Source organism: Trachypithecus francoisi, unplaced genomic scaffold, assembly GCF_009764315.1.
Source record: "Trachypithecus francoisi isolate TF-2019V2 unplaced genomic scaffold, Tfra_2.0 Lachesis_group0, whole genome shotgun sequence".
Lineage (NCBI taxonomy): Eukaryota > Metazoa > Chordata > Mammalia > Primates > Cercopithecidae > Trachypithecus > Trachypithecus francoisi.
The window spans coordinates 64,307,550-64,323,578 of NW_022681453.1; the positions used below are offsets into that span (position 1 = coordinate 64,307,550).

The 16,029-nt window shown below is 43.0% G+C and overlaps 1 protein-coding gene across 9 annotated transcripts in view; it reads right to left on the reverse strand.

The window, feature by feature from the left end:
- The window catches only part of LOC117083390 (kalirin-like), a 141,280-nt gene that overhangs the window by 64,757 nt on the left and 60,494 nt on the right, over positions 1-16,029 (reverse strand). For all 9 annotated transcript variants that reach the window (XM_033210982.1, XM_033210977.1, XM_033210976.1 and 6 more), the window contains 6 exons: positions 8,545-8,675; positions 4,125-4,191; positions 2,587-2,690; positions 2,335-2,404; positions 1,291-1,377; positions 354-446 (listed from right to left, as the gene is read on the reverse strand). In XM_033210982.1, coding sequence (XP_033066873.1) covers positions 354-446; positions 1,291-1,377; positions 2,335-2,404; positions 2,587-2,690; positions 4,125-4,191; positions 8,545-8,675 — 552 coding nt within the window. The remainder of the gene's footprint in view (positions 1-353; positions 447-1,290; positions 1,378-2,334; positions 2,405-2,586; positions 2,691-4,124; positions 4,192-8,544; positions 8,676-16,029) is intronic.

Genomic DNA, 16,029 nt, shown 5'->3' on the forward strand with positions numbered 1-16,029 from the left:
AGCCTTGCCTTTCCCTTTCTTTCTCCCTTGTAGTTCACTCTGATTTTATATTCTTATTATTTTTTAAAGGTATCAATTCAATGATTGAGACAAAGTAAGAATGTGAATTGAAAAAGGAGAATCAAGTAACAATCCACCTTAAGGGCAGGAAGAACAGTCATGCAGTTTATCTGGGGGCAAAGCTGATGGAGTAACCAGCAGTCGGATAAAAGTTCCCACGTACCTACCACCCCTCCCACAGTTCACAGTCTTTTGGGACAATGTGGTGGAGGCAGAATGCCTAGCGCTACGCTAACCTGCTCTGAGCCTGAGGGACCCTTCCCCAGCCCTGACCCAGGCTCCCAGCTTCTTACCTTGAGGAGCAACTGGTATTTTGTTATTCTCTGAATGGGCTTGATGAGGAAGTCACTCAGTGTCAGCCTCTGATTTATCTCCTGTTTTACCTCCTGAAACACAGGCAGCAATGTTAGAAGAAAAAGGAACTGAAGAACTGGGGTGCTCTGAAGCAGGGTTCAAAGGCATAGAAGACAGGTCTGCATGTTTTCCAATGAAGCTGAAGAATCTTTAAGCAATGTGAGAGGTAAAATTGCCTAGAGGACTGTTCACTTGTTATGAACAACACGTAACACACATCACCACTGGCTTCTTGCCTTCCTCCCATGCTTTTACAGTGAGTACTTCCACACCTTGGTCTTCACCCCAGTCCTGGGAGACAAGTTGGAGGGGCTTTATCCTCTCCACTGCTTCAGGGCAAAGGCAGGGAAAAGGGGCTTCTCCTTGACACACAAGCCTATGGAGCAGGGCCCTAAACTTAGATCTCGCAACACTCAGCTGAGTGCTCTTTCTAAGTGATGGTGCTGCCTTTCTCCCCGCAAAATCAATCCTCTCAGGCTAGGCCAAGCAGAGACTAGGAAGTGGCTGCAAACCCTTCAACCAACAGAAGGCTCCTCAGTAAGTGGTCCCTGGGGAACTGGTGGGTACAATCTGCTCCAGGGTCACTTAAGAAGAACTGGAGCTTCTTAAACTGTGTGTTCAGGCTTATTCTGCAAATAGGGGCTTCTCAAATCAGAACCCAGACTGGGCCACCTCAGCTCCTCTCAAGTGAAGGTGCTTATGAGAATTTAGCTAAGAAGTTGCTTTCTCCGCTGTGGCAGCTATTCCTGCCATGAAGGGGTCAACAGTGCTGTGTGGGGGTCACCTGTGGATGGATGATGACTGGTATTTCTGAAAGTGGCTGTCTTGGCCTGAGTTTTCCTCCCATCCCAGTTCAGCAAAGCCTGCACAGCTTACCTCAAAGTAGGTGTCATACTCAGCAACGATGTACTCTGAGCGCGGCTTGTTCTGACAATACCACACGTAGATGTGTAGTTTCCGTTCCTGAAAGAACAGAGAGAGACATGCGGACAGTCAGCCAGTTTGTGCCTTTTGTTCAATCTCAGCGTGCCGTGCTGGCCTCCACGTGAACGAAGGACAAAGGCACACCTGGGGAGGCACCAAGGCAGCTGAATCTCAGGGATATAAATGTGGTGGGCAAGAGCCACTTTCCAAATCACCATGGTGGTCAAAAAAACAAACAAAAAAACTCAGAGAGGGCTGAGAAGGAAAGTCAGTCAAGGAAGAGCAGAAGAGAAGAAATTTTATTTATTTTTCTTCTGAGACAGAGTCTCGCTCTGTCACCCAGGCTGGAGTGCAGGGTGGGGCCATCATGGCTCACTGCAGTCTTGACCTCCCGGGCTCAAGCGATCCTCTTGCCTCAGCCCCCCAACAAGTGGCTAGGACTATAGGCATGTGCCACCAATCCTGGTTAATTTTTAAATTCTTTGTAGAGATGGGGGCCTCGCTATGTTGCCCAGGCTGGTCTCAATTCCTGGGCTCAAGCAATCCTCCCACCTTGGCCTCTTGAAGTGTTGGAATTACAGGTGTGAGCCACTGTGTCTGGCCAGGATTTTTATTTTATTTTATTTTATTATTTTTTTTTTTGAGACGGAGTCTCGCTCTGTCGCCCAAGCTGGAGTGCAGTGGCTGGATCTCAGCTCACTGCAAGCTCCGCCTCCCGGGTTCACGCCATTCTCGTGCCTCAGCCTCCCGAGTAGCTTGGACTACAGGCGCCCGCCACCTCGCCCGGCTAGTTTTTTGTACTTTTTAGTAGAGACGGGGTTTCACTGTGTTAGCCAGGATGGTCTCGATCTCCTGACCTTGTGATCCGCCCGTCTCGGCCTCCCAAAGTGCTGGGATTACAGGCTTGAGCCACCGCGCCCGGCCTGCCCAGATTTTTAAATGAATATAAATGAGCCTAGTGAAGGAGTTGGGGAGGAGGTGATGGGAGACACTCACATGCTTAATAAAGAGCTGTGCCAATCTGTCTTGCTCCTGGATACACTTTTCCAGTTCCGCCAGGAAAAAACTAAAAGGAGAAAGGGGAAAAGAGAAGGAAGCCACATTATTCAGAACTGTATTATTTCTCAATAATAAGATGAGTGACAGAAGACTCCCCCCTAAGCCCTACCCCTTGAGTCAGATGCAGGAAGAGGACGCAAGTCCTGGGTTCCCAGGACAATGGATCCTCGGGGCAGCGTTAACACTTACTCCTTATGCCAGTCATAAATCTGATGAATATTTCCAAACACGATTTTGTCCTTTCCTCGCATATCCTCAGGGACACCCTTTTCTTCTATTCTCTTCATGAAGCCCTGCAGCAGCAAAGGCAATTGTTACTAGCAATATTTTCAGAGGAAAGCTTTCTGGGCTGTGCCACACACCACAGCACCCCTGCGAGCCCACACTCTCTGCGTGAGTTTGAGGACAAATGCTTCTATGGTTTCTCACTATTCAACCAGGTCTTTTACCCCCGGTGCAGAGCAAAGGACAAAACTTTTATGAGTTTCAGGATCTCCTTCTTTGTCTCCAGTCCCATTAAGCAGAGCACAGAAAAAAACAATAAGCTGTCCCTCTTCCTTCTCCCAATCCAAGTTAATCAGGTCTGTAAAGGCTCAGAATTAGATACATCTGGCCTAGAAGTAAGTCTTAATATGCTAATACTTTATAGTCTATAAAATGCGATCATACAGAATTTCATTTTTGGTTTAACATCAGGTTTGGAGGTTGGACAGGTAGCATTATCTCCATCTGACAGACAAGAAAACCCAGGCACCTGGGTGTTGGAAGATTTGTCCCATAATCGCACCGCTGATGTCTGAGTTCCCTGCAGTTCAGCCTCCCAGTCTCCAGATTCCCTCGTCCTCTACACCTGGGCTGGACTGCGTATGGAAGCTGCTGTACCTCTTCCACCCCCCCAGCCCCACAAAAAGACAAGAATAACTTTTCATAAGTTAAAATTCAGGTCTTCTATATGCCTGGTTAATCTGTTTATCCAAGGTTCACGTAAGCAAATACAAAACCCTGAGTCAGCAGATTTCACAGGATGGGGACTCAGGCCAAACGTAAGGAAGCAGCAGGCAGTGTAGGCATATAATTTTTAGACTTCATGTTCTTTCAAGATGATTAACAATAGGGCTCTAAGTCACTCAAATTAGCCATTTATTTTCTCAGGTTTTTTTTTCATCCAAGTGTCTAAGTTCCTCGTAAGTGAATCCCTACAGAGCTAGAGTTGTTTAATTTACTACAAGTTGACCCTTAACTGTGGACCTGTCAACCTTGCTCATTGGTGGGTTTTCCTTTTATCTGTGTTTTTGCTAGCTATAACATGTATCCTTAAAATCTATGGAAGTGTATAAGCCCTAAGATTCCACTAAGAATGACCTGTTTTATGCCTGTGTGGCTCATAGCTCTGAAGAATATATGTCCACATAATTAAACATCAAAGAAAAGCTCTTAAGACAATAGCTTGGTCACCTAAAACAAAGTGGAATGAGTTCCACTCTAATCAAGAGGCTCCCCGAAATGCTATAACATTCGGGCCCCTACCTCCCTCTAAATAGCTTATTTCAAGGGGAAAAGAAAAATATTGCCTACATATTCTACTTATTACCATTTTTATTTTCATTTCTGCAAGTGCTCAGACAGTAAAGTACATGTAACCATCAGATTAAAACACCTTAGCCTAGGTAGGGTCCAATGTGCTCCTGGTTGGGTGACCACGGACCCACCTGGAACCCTCTACTTACCTCCACCACAATGCCCAGATCCTTGACATAGTCTTTCTCTGTCTGTACCAGCTCATTCAGGACAAACCTGAGCAGGAGATTAAGAACAATGAGTGTTCCTCTTCATTGTTAAGCCAAAAATCTTCACTTAAGTTCACAGAAAAGTTACTTTGGCACCTTTATGACAAGACCCCCTAAAACACCCACATTTATCTCCTGGGAAAAATGTTTACGGATGCTTTCCCTACAGGAGGCCCTATTGAAGGGCTGAGGACACCAAGGTCAGAAAGGACGTCCCCAGGTGACATATAATAGTCACACAAAAAATGACGCTCAGCACCTAGCATTCTTCTTTCTATTTTTCACGTGTTTCTCCCTCACCTACAGCTGAACAATTATATAGACAGAGGGCAGAAAGAATGACAACCATTTTGGCAAAACTGAGTTCTGAAAGCTTTGAGGCCAGGGTCGGCAGGGGATAAAGATGAGACTTTTCTTCCTTCATTTCAGCTCCATTCTTCATTTAACAAGAGGAGAAAGACAATTTGATTACCAACCTGTAAGTCCTCCAAGACATGGATAGATACCAAGTGAAGCTTTTAAGATATGAAAGTTGCAATTATTCAGATAGGTATCCATGGTAACTGGCCTAGAAGAGCCCCAGTCAAGGCCAGAAAGACGGACTGCAGACACACCAACATCATACCTTTAATGCATCCCTACCTTCTCCAGGATACAGGATTTAACAATTACAAGGACATTTGCCCTCTTGGTTTCTTTCTTGTTAATTCTTTCTACCACTTACTATGTGCCACTTCCTTCATGTGGGTTTTCCCATGCTTATAATAAGGTAGGTATTGTAAAGCCTACTTTATATAAATGAAAATGCAGAGACAGAAAGATTAGGTAGCCTGACCATGATTATAAAGTGAGTAGCAGAGCCAGGATTTAAACCCAGTTGTGTAAGAGTCCAAAGACCATGCTCTTTCCCAGCAGCCCACTGCCTGGTAAACTACTCTGACTGGCTCTTGGGAGTCCCTGAAGCCTCAAACCCAAACACTCTTTCTGTCTTTTGTCCAGATGCCAAAGAGCTTTACATAAAATGCTAATAGTTGTGCACAGGGGCAGGGTGGTGCTGTGCAACCTACTGGAGTCAAACTCTTCCAATCTGATTGGAACGAGTTTTGCCGGGGACCACACAATTGCATTTTGGGCCCAAGTAGCTGAAGGGATAAAGTTTTGAGATGTCAAAGTGGGACCCCAGCACAAGGGTGGTAACCATTTTGAACCCAGGAAGCAATTCATCTGAAATTCTTGCTCCGTATAGCCCCAGAAGCCACCACATTCCTGGGGCTGGGGCCTCTGGGCAATAGGGAGGAAGCAGAGGAACACACGCTTCTTTATCAGTGCACCCAGCACTTCCAACAGCTCCCTCTCCAGCACAGACAATCATGTGTTTTAGGCCACAGGAAGGAACTGGCAAGGCCAAATAAAAGCATTTAAATCTATCTTTACCATGGCCCAAGTTACTGCCTAGTAGAAAGTGGCAAAAGAAAACCCACAGGAAAGTTAGAGTGGGAATGTGGGGCTGGGAGGGCCCTCTGGAGATGAAGTCCAGCTCTCTGTCTCCAAGCGATATTTTTATCCTAAGCTATTTGCTGACAGATGAGGACTATCTTTGGCTTCTCAGCCTCTAGGGAAGGGAACTGTATTAGGTGCTGCTAGTGGAGCTGTCATCTCTTCCCTTGAAGGGTTAATGAAGTACCTGGGGAGACCACGACGTATTAAAAGACATTCTGAAAAGTGACATCAGGGATTTAAATTGCAGGCATCGCAAGGCAGTGCACAATTAATTGCCAAATGAACTGACAACAAGGCATGTTTTTCATGATAAGTTCTTATTAGTAGGAGTTATTTACCAACAAATGTTATTCTTTGGTCCAACTAAAATTATTTCAGCTACAGGTTAGAACCACTTCTAACCTCCTTTCACAGGGATAGGGAATGGCTGGTCTTCTACAGAAAATCTCTTAGATTCATTGCACCGGCTGTTCTCTCTCTTCAGAACACTTTTTCTCTATGGCTAATTCCTTACCTCCCCCAGTCATTGTGCAAATGCCAGGGCCATTTAAAATGGCAACATGGCCTCATTTTTTCTCTGGACCTCCCTTACACTGCTCTATTTTTTTTTTTCTTTTTCTTGTTTCCAACATACTACATAATTTATTTTGTTTATTGTCTGATTTCTCCCACTAGAATTTAAACTTGCCATGAGAGCAAAGACGTTTGTTGTTATGATTTGTCTTATTCAGTGATGTATCCCACTGATGGTATAGAACTGGTGTTAGACCGGTATTTGTTGAATGAATGACTAAAACTTGAAGACAAGTAACTCCATTCTCAACTTTTTTCTTCTCCTGGACAAATGACTATTTGTGTTCATCTTTTCTCCATGGAGCTCTCATTTAACCCTTTGATGCCCTGCTGCCATCTTCTGGATTGAGTCTTGGTTCGCTACACCCCTCAGCCTCTGGCCCCACATATGGTTAACAGTGAAACATCTCTACACCACCCTTTCATCAGGACCATAAAGTCCAGCAGGATAGAACAAGGATGAGATATAGTAAGAGGAATGAGATACTCTAACAGCTGTATTTCCAGGATAGCTCAGGATGTGAAGAGGTGTGGATTTTGGCAAGAATGAGAAGAGGGAGAAGAGATGAGTGAAGTGGGCAAAAGAGACAGCAAACTTTTGTGGCCTGTTGTATCTGGACAATGGCTTAAATAACTGCTCAAAGGCCAGTTCAACCTACATGCTCAGAGTAGTGACTGGCTTTGCCCAGGGTCACCTGCCACCTCAGAGGTCACCTTCCTGACTTAAGCTTTGCTTTGGCTTGACAAAGGACTAAGACATCAGCTCCAACATGACCTCACCTGTGTAACAACAACCTGAGAAGCTAAGGAGACTCAGCTTTGTGCAAGTCCTAGGAAATTTCCCTTTGGGGATGGCATTTCTCAATCTCTATCCCAGTTACCAACTTCTTCGGGTTCCCCTTGAGTACTCACAAAGCTGAGTGGGTAAATATGGAATTACAGGATTTACATGCTACTTGTTCATCTCCACTAAAAAGTGATATGATAGCCCTGCTTTCACACCAGGCCTTCACTGTGATGTTCTCACTTTTGTTTCCTAGGAAACAAAAACTCATAAATAGACACTTCGTACATTTCCAGGTAACAGAAGGACCTGGCCTCACTTATTTTTGCTAGTTTTCCTGTCTGTGGCCAGGCTAAAGGAGTGATGAATTTGAGAGAGAGAGGCAGGCTAATTAACAACAGGGAGGGACCCTTCACACATGCCTCCCCAATTCTTGCTACTGCTGAGCTATGTCTAAGACTCATTAGCAGCTCTGCTTCCAACACAGAGCCAAACCCTAAACAAGAAAACAAAAGTTGGCCAAGTGCGGTGGATCCTGCCTGCAATCCCAGCACTTTGGGAGGCTGAGGCAGGAGGATTACTTGAACCTAGGAGTTCCAGACCAGCCAGGGCAACAAAGCGAGACTCCATCTCTACAGAAAATAAAATAATTAGCCAGGTATGGTGGTGCATACCTATAGTCCCAGCTACTTGGGAGGCTGAGGCGAGAGGATCCCTTGAGCCCAAGAGGTCAAGGCTGCAGTGAGCTATGATCATGCCACTGCACTTTAGTCTGGGTGACCAAGCAAGACCTTGTCTCAAAAAAAAAAAAAAAAAAACAGAAAGAAAGTTTTGGAGGAGTTCTGCTTTTGCACTAGTGGTATCTGGTACATTCTTGATCAGTTCAAATAATAGATTGACTTCATATCAACATAGATAACTCTTGCATAACATGGGATTGTTCTGCACTATGAATTATATTTTACCACTAACTATTCAAAGTGGAGAAGAAGTTCTCTTGGAACTAATCCCAGAAACAGATGCAAAATTAAAACCTTTGGAGAAGGAGTAGAGATGGGACCTGCTTGGTGGTACAACAGCTCCTTCCTCTACATATAATTTTCCTACATTTGGGGAAATGTTTTCTTAGGTGACCACTATCAGACTTTCTGCCACGGTCAGAGATTCTCTGATTCTATAGGCCCTCAGTAACAGTCTCATAGTTTCCTCAACTTTGCCATTTTCCTTTTATCACCTTGTTTCAAATTTCTAACAGACCTATAACCACACTTTGTCAGTAATAGCTGCTATCTCACAGAATATACTTTAGCCTAATCTTCAATCAAGTCAGTGCCGAAGTGGCTCAATGTTTATCAGTGCTACGCTGCACAGATCTGACTCTTAGAATGAATGATGTCAGTGCAAACAGCGTGGGGAACCCCTCTCGAATTCTCCCCAACCTCTGCCCATTGTCCACCACACTCACATGTGCACCACAGGGAGAAATCTGGGGAAGCCACTTACATCCTGCCTCTCAGGGCCTTGGCTTTCTGTTCTTCTTCTGGGTTTCTAGGAGGTGTGGGTGGGGCCATCCCCTCATTCAGGCAGCCCGCAGGGTCTTTCAAGCTCCCCCGGTATGAGCCTCCTTCTAGACTCTGAAAAGAAAGAATAAACAGCCTTAGAAAAGTGTACTTTGAAAAGACATTTGGAATCCCTGTGTCCTCCCAGCCTAGCCAGAGACAACATGGAAAATCAGTAGCCAAGGCTGTTCTCACCAAACCACCGTGAAGCACTGGGAGACCTGAGACTTTATCCTCCTACAGCAGGGAGCCCAGAGCTGCCCCCTTCTCAGGCAACCAGGATGTAACTTGGCATCTATGTGCTGCCAATTTCTCAGACATAATGAAATTGTCAAAGTGACTATCTCTAGGTAAGAGCTCCAGAGGTAATGCTAACGATTGCAATTCTATACCAAATATGCAGTTACAAAAAACAAGTGAAAAGGGCGAATGTGGTACCATAGAGGGAACTAAGGGTAAAAGAACCTAAATTTGAATCCCAGATCTGCTAGTTACTGAATGATTTATGTGAGATAGCTAAAATTGTTCCATGCTTCAGTTTTTCTCAGTTTTCAATTAAATCTTCCCTCTCTGCAGATTTCTAAGGAATAGGCAGAGATAATAGCTGTACAACCCCTTTGAAAAGTTAAAAATGTCCTATGATGATGAGGTTTTCCCCGTCCCCATGGATGGAACTATTAACAATAAAAATACTCAAAATGGAGTCAATCTTAACACCTTTACAAGTGTCCTGGAAGAAGGATTACACAGTGACATTTAGCATTTCATTATGCAAATTGGCAGGAGTAGTGTGGATACACAGTAAGGCTGGAGAGTAAGGTCAAGTTGGGCAACTGTAAAACAAATAATGAGAGACTAATCTAAGGCTATTCTTTATTATTATATTATTATTATTATTATTATTATTATTATTTTAGAGACAGGGTCTCACTATGTTGCCCAGGCTGGTCTTGAACTCCTGGGCTCAAGTGATCCTTCCGCTTCAGCCTCCCAAAGTGTTGGGATTATAAGCATGAGCCAATGCACCCAGCCAGAATATCTATCTATCTATCTATCTATCTATCTATCTATCTATCTATCTGTCTGTCCGTCCGTCCGTCCGTCCGTCCGTCCGTCCATCCATCCATCTTTCTGAGACAGGGTCTCACTCTATTGCCGAGGCTGGAGTGCAGTGGTACAATCACGGCTCCCTGCAGCCTTGGCCTCCCAAGCTCAAGCAATCCTCTCACCTCAGTCTCCTGAATAGCTGGGACAGGCATGTACCACCACATCCAGCTAATCTTTTTTTTTTTTTTTTTTTTTCTGTAGAAACAGGGTCTCATTACGTTGCCCAGGATGGTCTTGAACTCCTGGGCTCAAGTGATACTCCCACCTCAGCCTCTCAAGGTGCCGGGATTACAGGTGTGAGACACCGTGCCTGGCCCTAAACTGCTCTTACAAGATGCCTATCTAAACCAGCTACTGAAGCTAACAGAAACAGTTTCATTTAGTAGTTTTTGAAAACATTAGCCCTAAGGTTAAAGTCACAAAGATTTTAAAAAATGCAGTCCAAAAAGGTAGTAGGAAGTAAAGGCTTCAGCCTGGCCTTCAGTGAGCTGCACTTGGAATATTTGTCACAATGCTCTTAGTTGCTCTATTTTAACAGAGGCTAAACAGAGGTAGAAAAGAAAGGTCCAGAGAAATAAATAAAAAAGTAATGAGGTTCCTGATGGTACATTTTAAAAGAAAGATGGAGAATATAAAGATTTGAATCTGAAAAACATAACACAGCAGAGATATCAAACTTCTTCCATCCCCCCCACCCACAAATTGACAAAATGTGCCAAGGGCTAAACATGAATTTGTTACCAACACTAGAAACTGGAACTAAGAGGACAGGGCCTTCAAACTTGAGAGAGAATTTCTTTTAACTTGAGATATAGGTATTCACAGAACAAGTAATCGGCCATGGAAGTTGTTATATCCAGAGCAGCAGTATGGGCTAAAAATATGGAAAGGTCAAGAAGGGTTTAGCTCGATTTATAGATACAGGATCTGTAACCTGTTATTAAGGAAATGAGAGTGTCTGGTGCTGAGGCTTGACAACCAAGCACACAGGCAGGCATTCCAATGACATGTCTCCTGGTGCCATCACCAGAGACAGGCTCCTGGGCAGATGGGCCCAGCTGGTGATTGATCTGATTACATGCCTTTTACTTCCCCTCTCCTTCTCCTCCTTGTCCTGTTTCAGCCTTTATTCTGCAGCCTGTTGAGTGGTAGCATGGCGACTGCAATGCCTGGGAAACAAGCCCTGGTTTATAGGCTCACTTGACTATTAGATGCTGCTGAAGTTCATTCACAGGTCCATCCCTTTGCCCTTAGAAGAAATGAATGTTTTCCTCTAGTGAATTGCTGCTCAGTGGTATCCTCTGTGCTCCTACCCCTTCCCAGGGTGACATCTCTGCCCACAGGCACTCCCATGGAGCATCCAATTTCCTGTGGTCCACTCTCAACCTTTCTACAGAACAAAGAACATCTGAGGAGTCCATTATGTCAAATGGGGAAATACTTCCATTTCCTCCTACCTGACCTGTTCTATGAGCAAAGTAGCCCAAGTTATCTCTAGGGGAGGACTTGCTGGGATGGCAACAGTGATAGAGAAGGACAAGAGAAAGAAAGAATTTGGCTAAAGCTATATGCTAGGTAGTCTGCCTAAAACAATGAGTTTGATTTTAATGCCTGTAATAATTCAAGAGTGATTGCCTCTGAAGACCTAGCTATCTATGCTAGAGCTGGGATACTGAGCCCCAGCTAAGGGCAACTACAGTTGACCTAAAATTGTCTGTTCTGCTCCTGGGAGAAAACAGGCAGTGGTGGCCAGGTTTCTGCCACAGTGAGGACTTCTGTCCCACCTGGAGCTCAGGGCACAAGTAGTCTCAGAGGACAAAGGGAAAGGTATATGGGGATAGAGCAACAAATGTTCCCATAGTCGACACAAGGATGGGGAATAGAAATGCAAATAGATTCAAATATGTGATGAAGTGTGGAGGAAGGTCATCCCCATATTTAAAATGAGCACATTTCCCGGGTGCTGGATCTGAGACCATATACTCATAACCTGCCCCTCCTCTGTGCACCTATAAACACTCTTTTCACACTCCCTGCACAGCATTCATCACATAGTATTATAACCACTGATTTGAATTCAGGCAAATATTTATTGAATATCTACTACATGCTAAATATTTGCAAAGTGCTGGAGAAACGAGGATGAATAAGACAAGGCTCCCTGGCCTCCATAATCTAAGCCAAAATGGGTCTCTTGTAGAGAGACAGGGTGCAATGGAGGATGAACAAAAGGAGCAGGTGGCTCTATGGTGGGGTGGAGAAGCAAAGGAAAGACTTAATGGAAGAGGCAATGCTCGAACTGAGAACGGATAAATGAGGAGAGTTTCACTGGATATGCCAATGGGAGGATATTCCAGGCACAAGCAGCATTGTGAATATAGGGTGAAAGAGCGAATGACATGGGGGCAGCCTGGGAACCTGAAAGTAGCCTGGTGTGGGCAGAGTACAGAGTGTGAGGGAAGGGGGTTGGCAAATAACTGTGTGTTCTGTGAGTCTGGGTGAGTAGGTATTAAGGAAGAGGGAGTGAGGAGTGAAAATAGAATCCTGGAGAAGTTTGCAGGGATCAGATCATAAGGAACCTTGTCTGCATGGCATTCAGAAGTAGAGACTTGACTGGGAATGGTGGCTCATGCCTGTAATGCCAGCAGTTTGGGAGGCTGTGGTGGGAGGATCATTTGAGTTCAGGAGTTTGAATCAAGCCTGGGCAACATAGCGAGACCCATCTTTATTAAATAAAAAATAAAAATTAAATTAAAAATAAAGAAGTAGAAACGTTACCTTCTAAGACCAATGATGGGACAGTTGTAAGCAGGGAAATAACATGTTTTAAGACTTAGAAATGTCAGTCTTAATGCTCCAAAGATATTTTCATAATTTGGGACAATGTCTCTGATGTGATAGTAAAGAGAAACAGAACTTAATCTTTAAGTAGTCTATGATTAATTATACTATTTTTAAAAGGGTCTAGAAGAAAATATATCAAAATTTCAACACTGAATATGTCTAGATGATGATTTATATTTATACTGTTGTCATTTTTCCAAATTTTTTTGAATAAGCATATATTTCTTTTATTAGTCAGAAAAGAACTATTAATTTAAAAAAAAAATGGAAAAGAGGCCAGGCGCAGTGGCTCATGCCTGTAATCCCAACACTTTGGGAGGCCGAGGCGGACCAATAACCTGAGGTCAGGAGTTCAAGACCAGCTTGGCCAACATGGTGAAACCCCATCTCTACTAAAAATACAAAAACTAGTCAGATGTGGTGGCACAGGCCTGTAGTCCCAGCTACTCGGGAGGCTGAGGCAGGAAATCACTTGAACCTGGGAGGTAGAGGCTGCAGTGAGCCGAGATCACACCACTGTACTCCAGACTGGGTGACACAGCAAGGCTCTGTCTCAAAAAAAAACAAAAAACAAAAAAACAAAAAACAAACACACACACACACACACAAAACAGTAAAAGAAAGATCCCTCTAGCAAGAGATGTTAGACTAAAATCTGTGAGGAAATGATTGCCAACAGTCCAGGGAGGAGAGGATTTTGAGCATTAACCCTAGAGACGGCGAGCTCCATATAAGGAAAATTCTATGCTTGATTTCAAAGCCTGGTGTACAGGAGGACTCCAAGAATTTATTAAATATGCTATGTAACTCTTGGGAAGGGATCAAAGCTCATGTGATGAGACAATGGGTAAGCTGGCTGGTCCAGTACCACCTACTACACCAACCAGTCACCTCTTAGTTGCTCCTCTTTGATAAAAATTTGCATATCACAACTATTAGGGTGGCTATTATGAAAAAAATAAGATATCGGGGTTCAATTCCCAGAAAGGGAGGCAGCAAAAAAAAATAAAAAATAAAAAAACCCTAGTACATGTTGGTGGGAATGTAGATTTGTGTAGACATTGTGGAAAACAGTATGGAGGTTCCCAAATAAACTAAGAATAGAATTATCATATGACCCAATAATCCCTCTTCTGGGTATATACTTCTCTTCTGGGTAGGTAATGAAGTCAGCTTTTCTTAAAATATCTGCACCCCCATGTTCATTGCAGTATTATTTACAATAGCATGATATGGAAACACCTAAGTGTTATTGATGGACAAATGGTTAAAGAATCTGTGATACACACACACACACACACACACAGAGAGAGAGAGAGAGAGAGAGAGAGAGAGAGAGAGAAATATTATTCAGCCTTAAAAAACAAGCAATGGGGAAAGGATTTCCTATTTAATAAATGGTGTTGGGAAAACTGGCTAGCCATATGCAGAAAACTGAAAGTGGACCCCTTCCTTACACCTTAAACAAAAATTAACTCAAGATGTATTAAATACTTAAACATTTTTAAAACCTAAAACCTAAAATCCCTAGAAGAAAACCTAGGCAATACCATTCAGGACATCGGCATGGGCAAAAACTTTATGATTAAAATACCAAAAGCAATGGCAACAAAAGTCAAAACTGACAAATGGGATCTAATTAAGCTAAAGAGCTTCTGCACAGCAAAAGAAACTATCATCAGAGTGAACAGGCAACCTAGAGAATGGGAGAAAATTTTTGCAATCTATCCATCTGACAAAGTTTTTTGTAGATCCAAAATCTACAAAAAACTTAGGCGAATTTACAAGAAACAAACAACCCCATCAAAAACTGGGTGAAGGATATGAACAGACATTTCTCAAAAGAAGACATTTATGTGGCCAACATGAAAAAAAGCTCATCATCACTGGTCATTAGAGAAATGCAAATCAAAACCACAATGAGATACCATCTCACACCAGTTAGAATGGCAATCATTAAAAAGTCAGGAAACAACTGATGCTGGAGAGGATGTGAAGAAATAGGAATACTTTTACACTGTTGGTGGGAGTGCAAATTAGTTCAAACATTGTGGAAGACAGTGTAGCAATTCCTCAAGGATCTAGAATGAGGAATACCATTTGACCCAACAATCCCATTACTGGGTATATACCCAAAGGATTATAAATCATTCGATTTTAAAGACACATGCACACGTATGTTTATTGCAGCACTGTTCACAATAACAAAGACTTGGAATCAACCCAAATGCCCATCAGTGACTGACTGGATAAAGAAAATACGGCACATATACACCATGGAATACTATGCAGTCATACAAAAGGATGAGTTCTTGTCCTTTGCAGGGACATGGATGAAGCTGGAAACCATCATTCTCAGCAAACTAACACAGGAACAGAAAACCAAACAATGCATGTTCTCACTCTTAAGTGGGAGTTGAACAATGAGAACACATGGACACAGGGAGGTGAACATCACAGACCGGGGCCTGTCCAGGGTTTGGAGGCTAGGGGAGGAATAGCATTAGGAGAAATACCTAATGTAGATGACAGGTTGATGGGTGCAGCAAACCACCATGACACGTGTATACCTATGTAACAAACCTGCATGTTCTGCACATGTATCCCAGAACTTAAAGTATTAAAAAAAAAAAAAAAATAGATCCTGCCATTTGCCACAACACAGATGGACCTGAAGGACATTATGCTGAGTGAAATAAGCCAGATACAGAAAGAAAAATATTGCATGATCTCATTTATATGTGAAATTTTTTTTAAAAAGGTCAAAATATACACAAAAATATATACAGATAGAAAATAAAACAGTAGCTACCAGCAGGGTGGAAAAGGCAACTAGGAAACGGGCACGTAGGTCAAAGGATACAAAGTAGCAAATCTGTAGCACGAACAGGTCTACAGACCTAATCTACATGAGGATTATCATTTATAAAATTGTATTTGGAATTTTTGTTAAATACATACATTTAGCTACTCTTTAGGTACTAATTTAGATTTCCACCAAAATTTTATGTAACTAATTAAAATCTAAATTTTAGCTACTCTTGTCACACATACACAAAAAAGTAACTGTGTGACATGACAGATACGTTAATTTACTTCACTACAGTAACCATTCTACTATCTATGGGTATTCCATAACATCATGTTGTAAACCTCAAATATACACAATAACATTTATGTAAAAAAATAACATATGGCTGTGGCTGGCACTTTGGGAGGCTGAAGTGGGAGGATTGCTTGAGCTCAGGTTCAACGCCAGTCTGGGCAACAAAGCAAGACCTTGTCTCTGCTAAAAATAAAAAAATTAAAACATCAGCCAGGCATGGCGGCACAAGCCCATTGTCCCACTGACTCAGGAGGTTGAGGTGAAAGGATTGCTTGAGTCCGGGGGATCAAAGCTGCAGTGAGCCGAAATCAAGCCACTGCACTCCAGTCTGGGCGACAGAGAGAGACCCTGTCTCAAAAAAAACCGAAAACA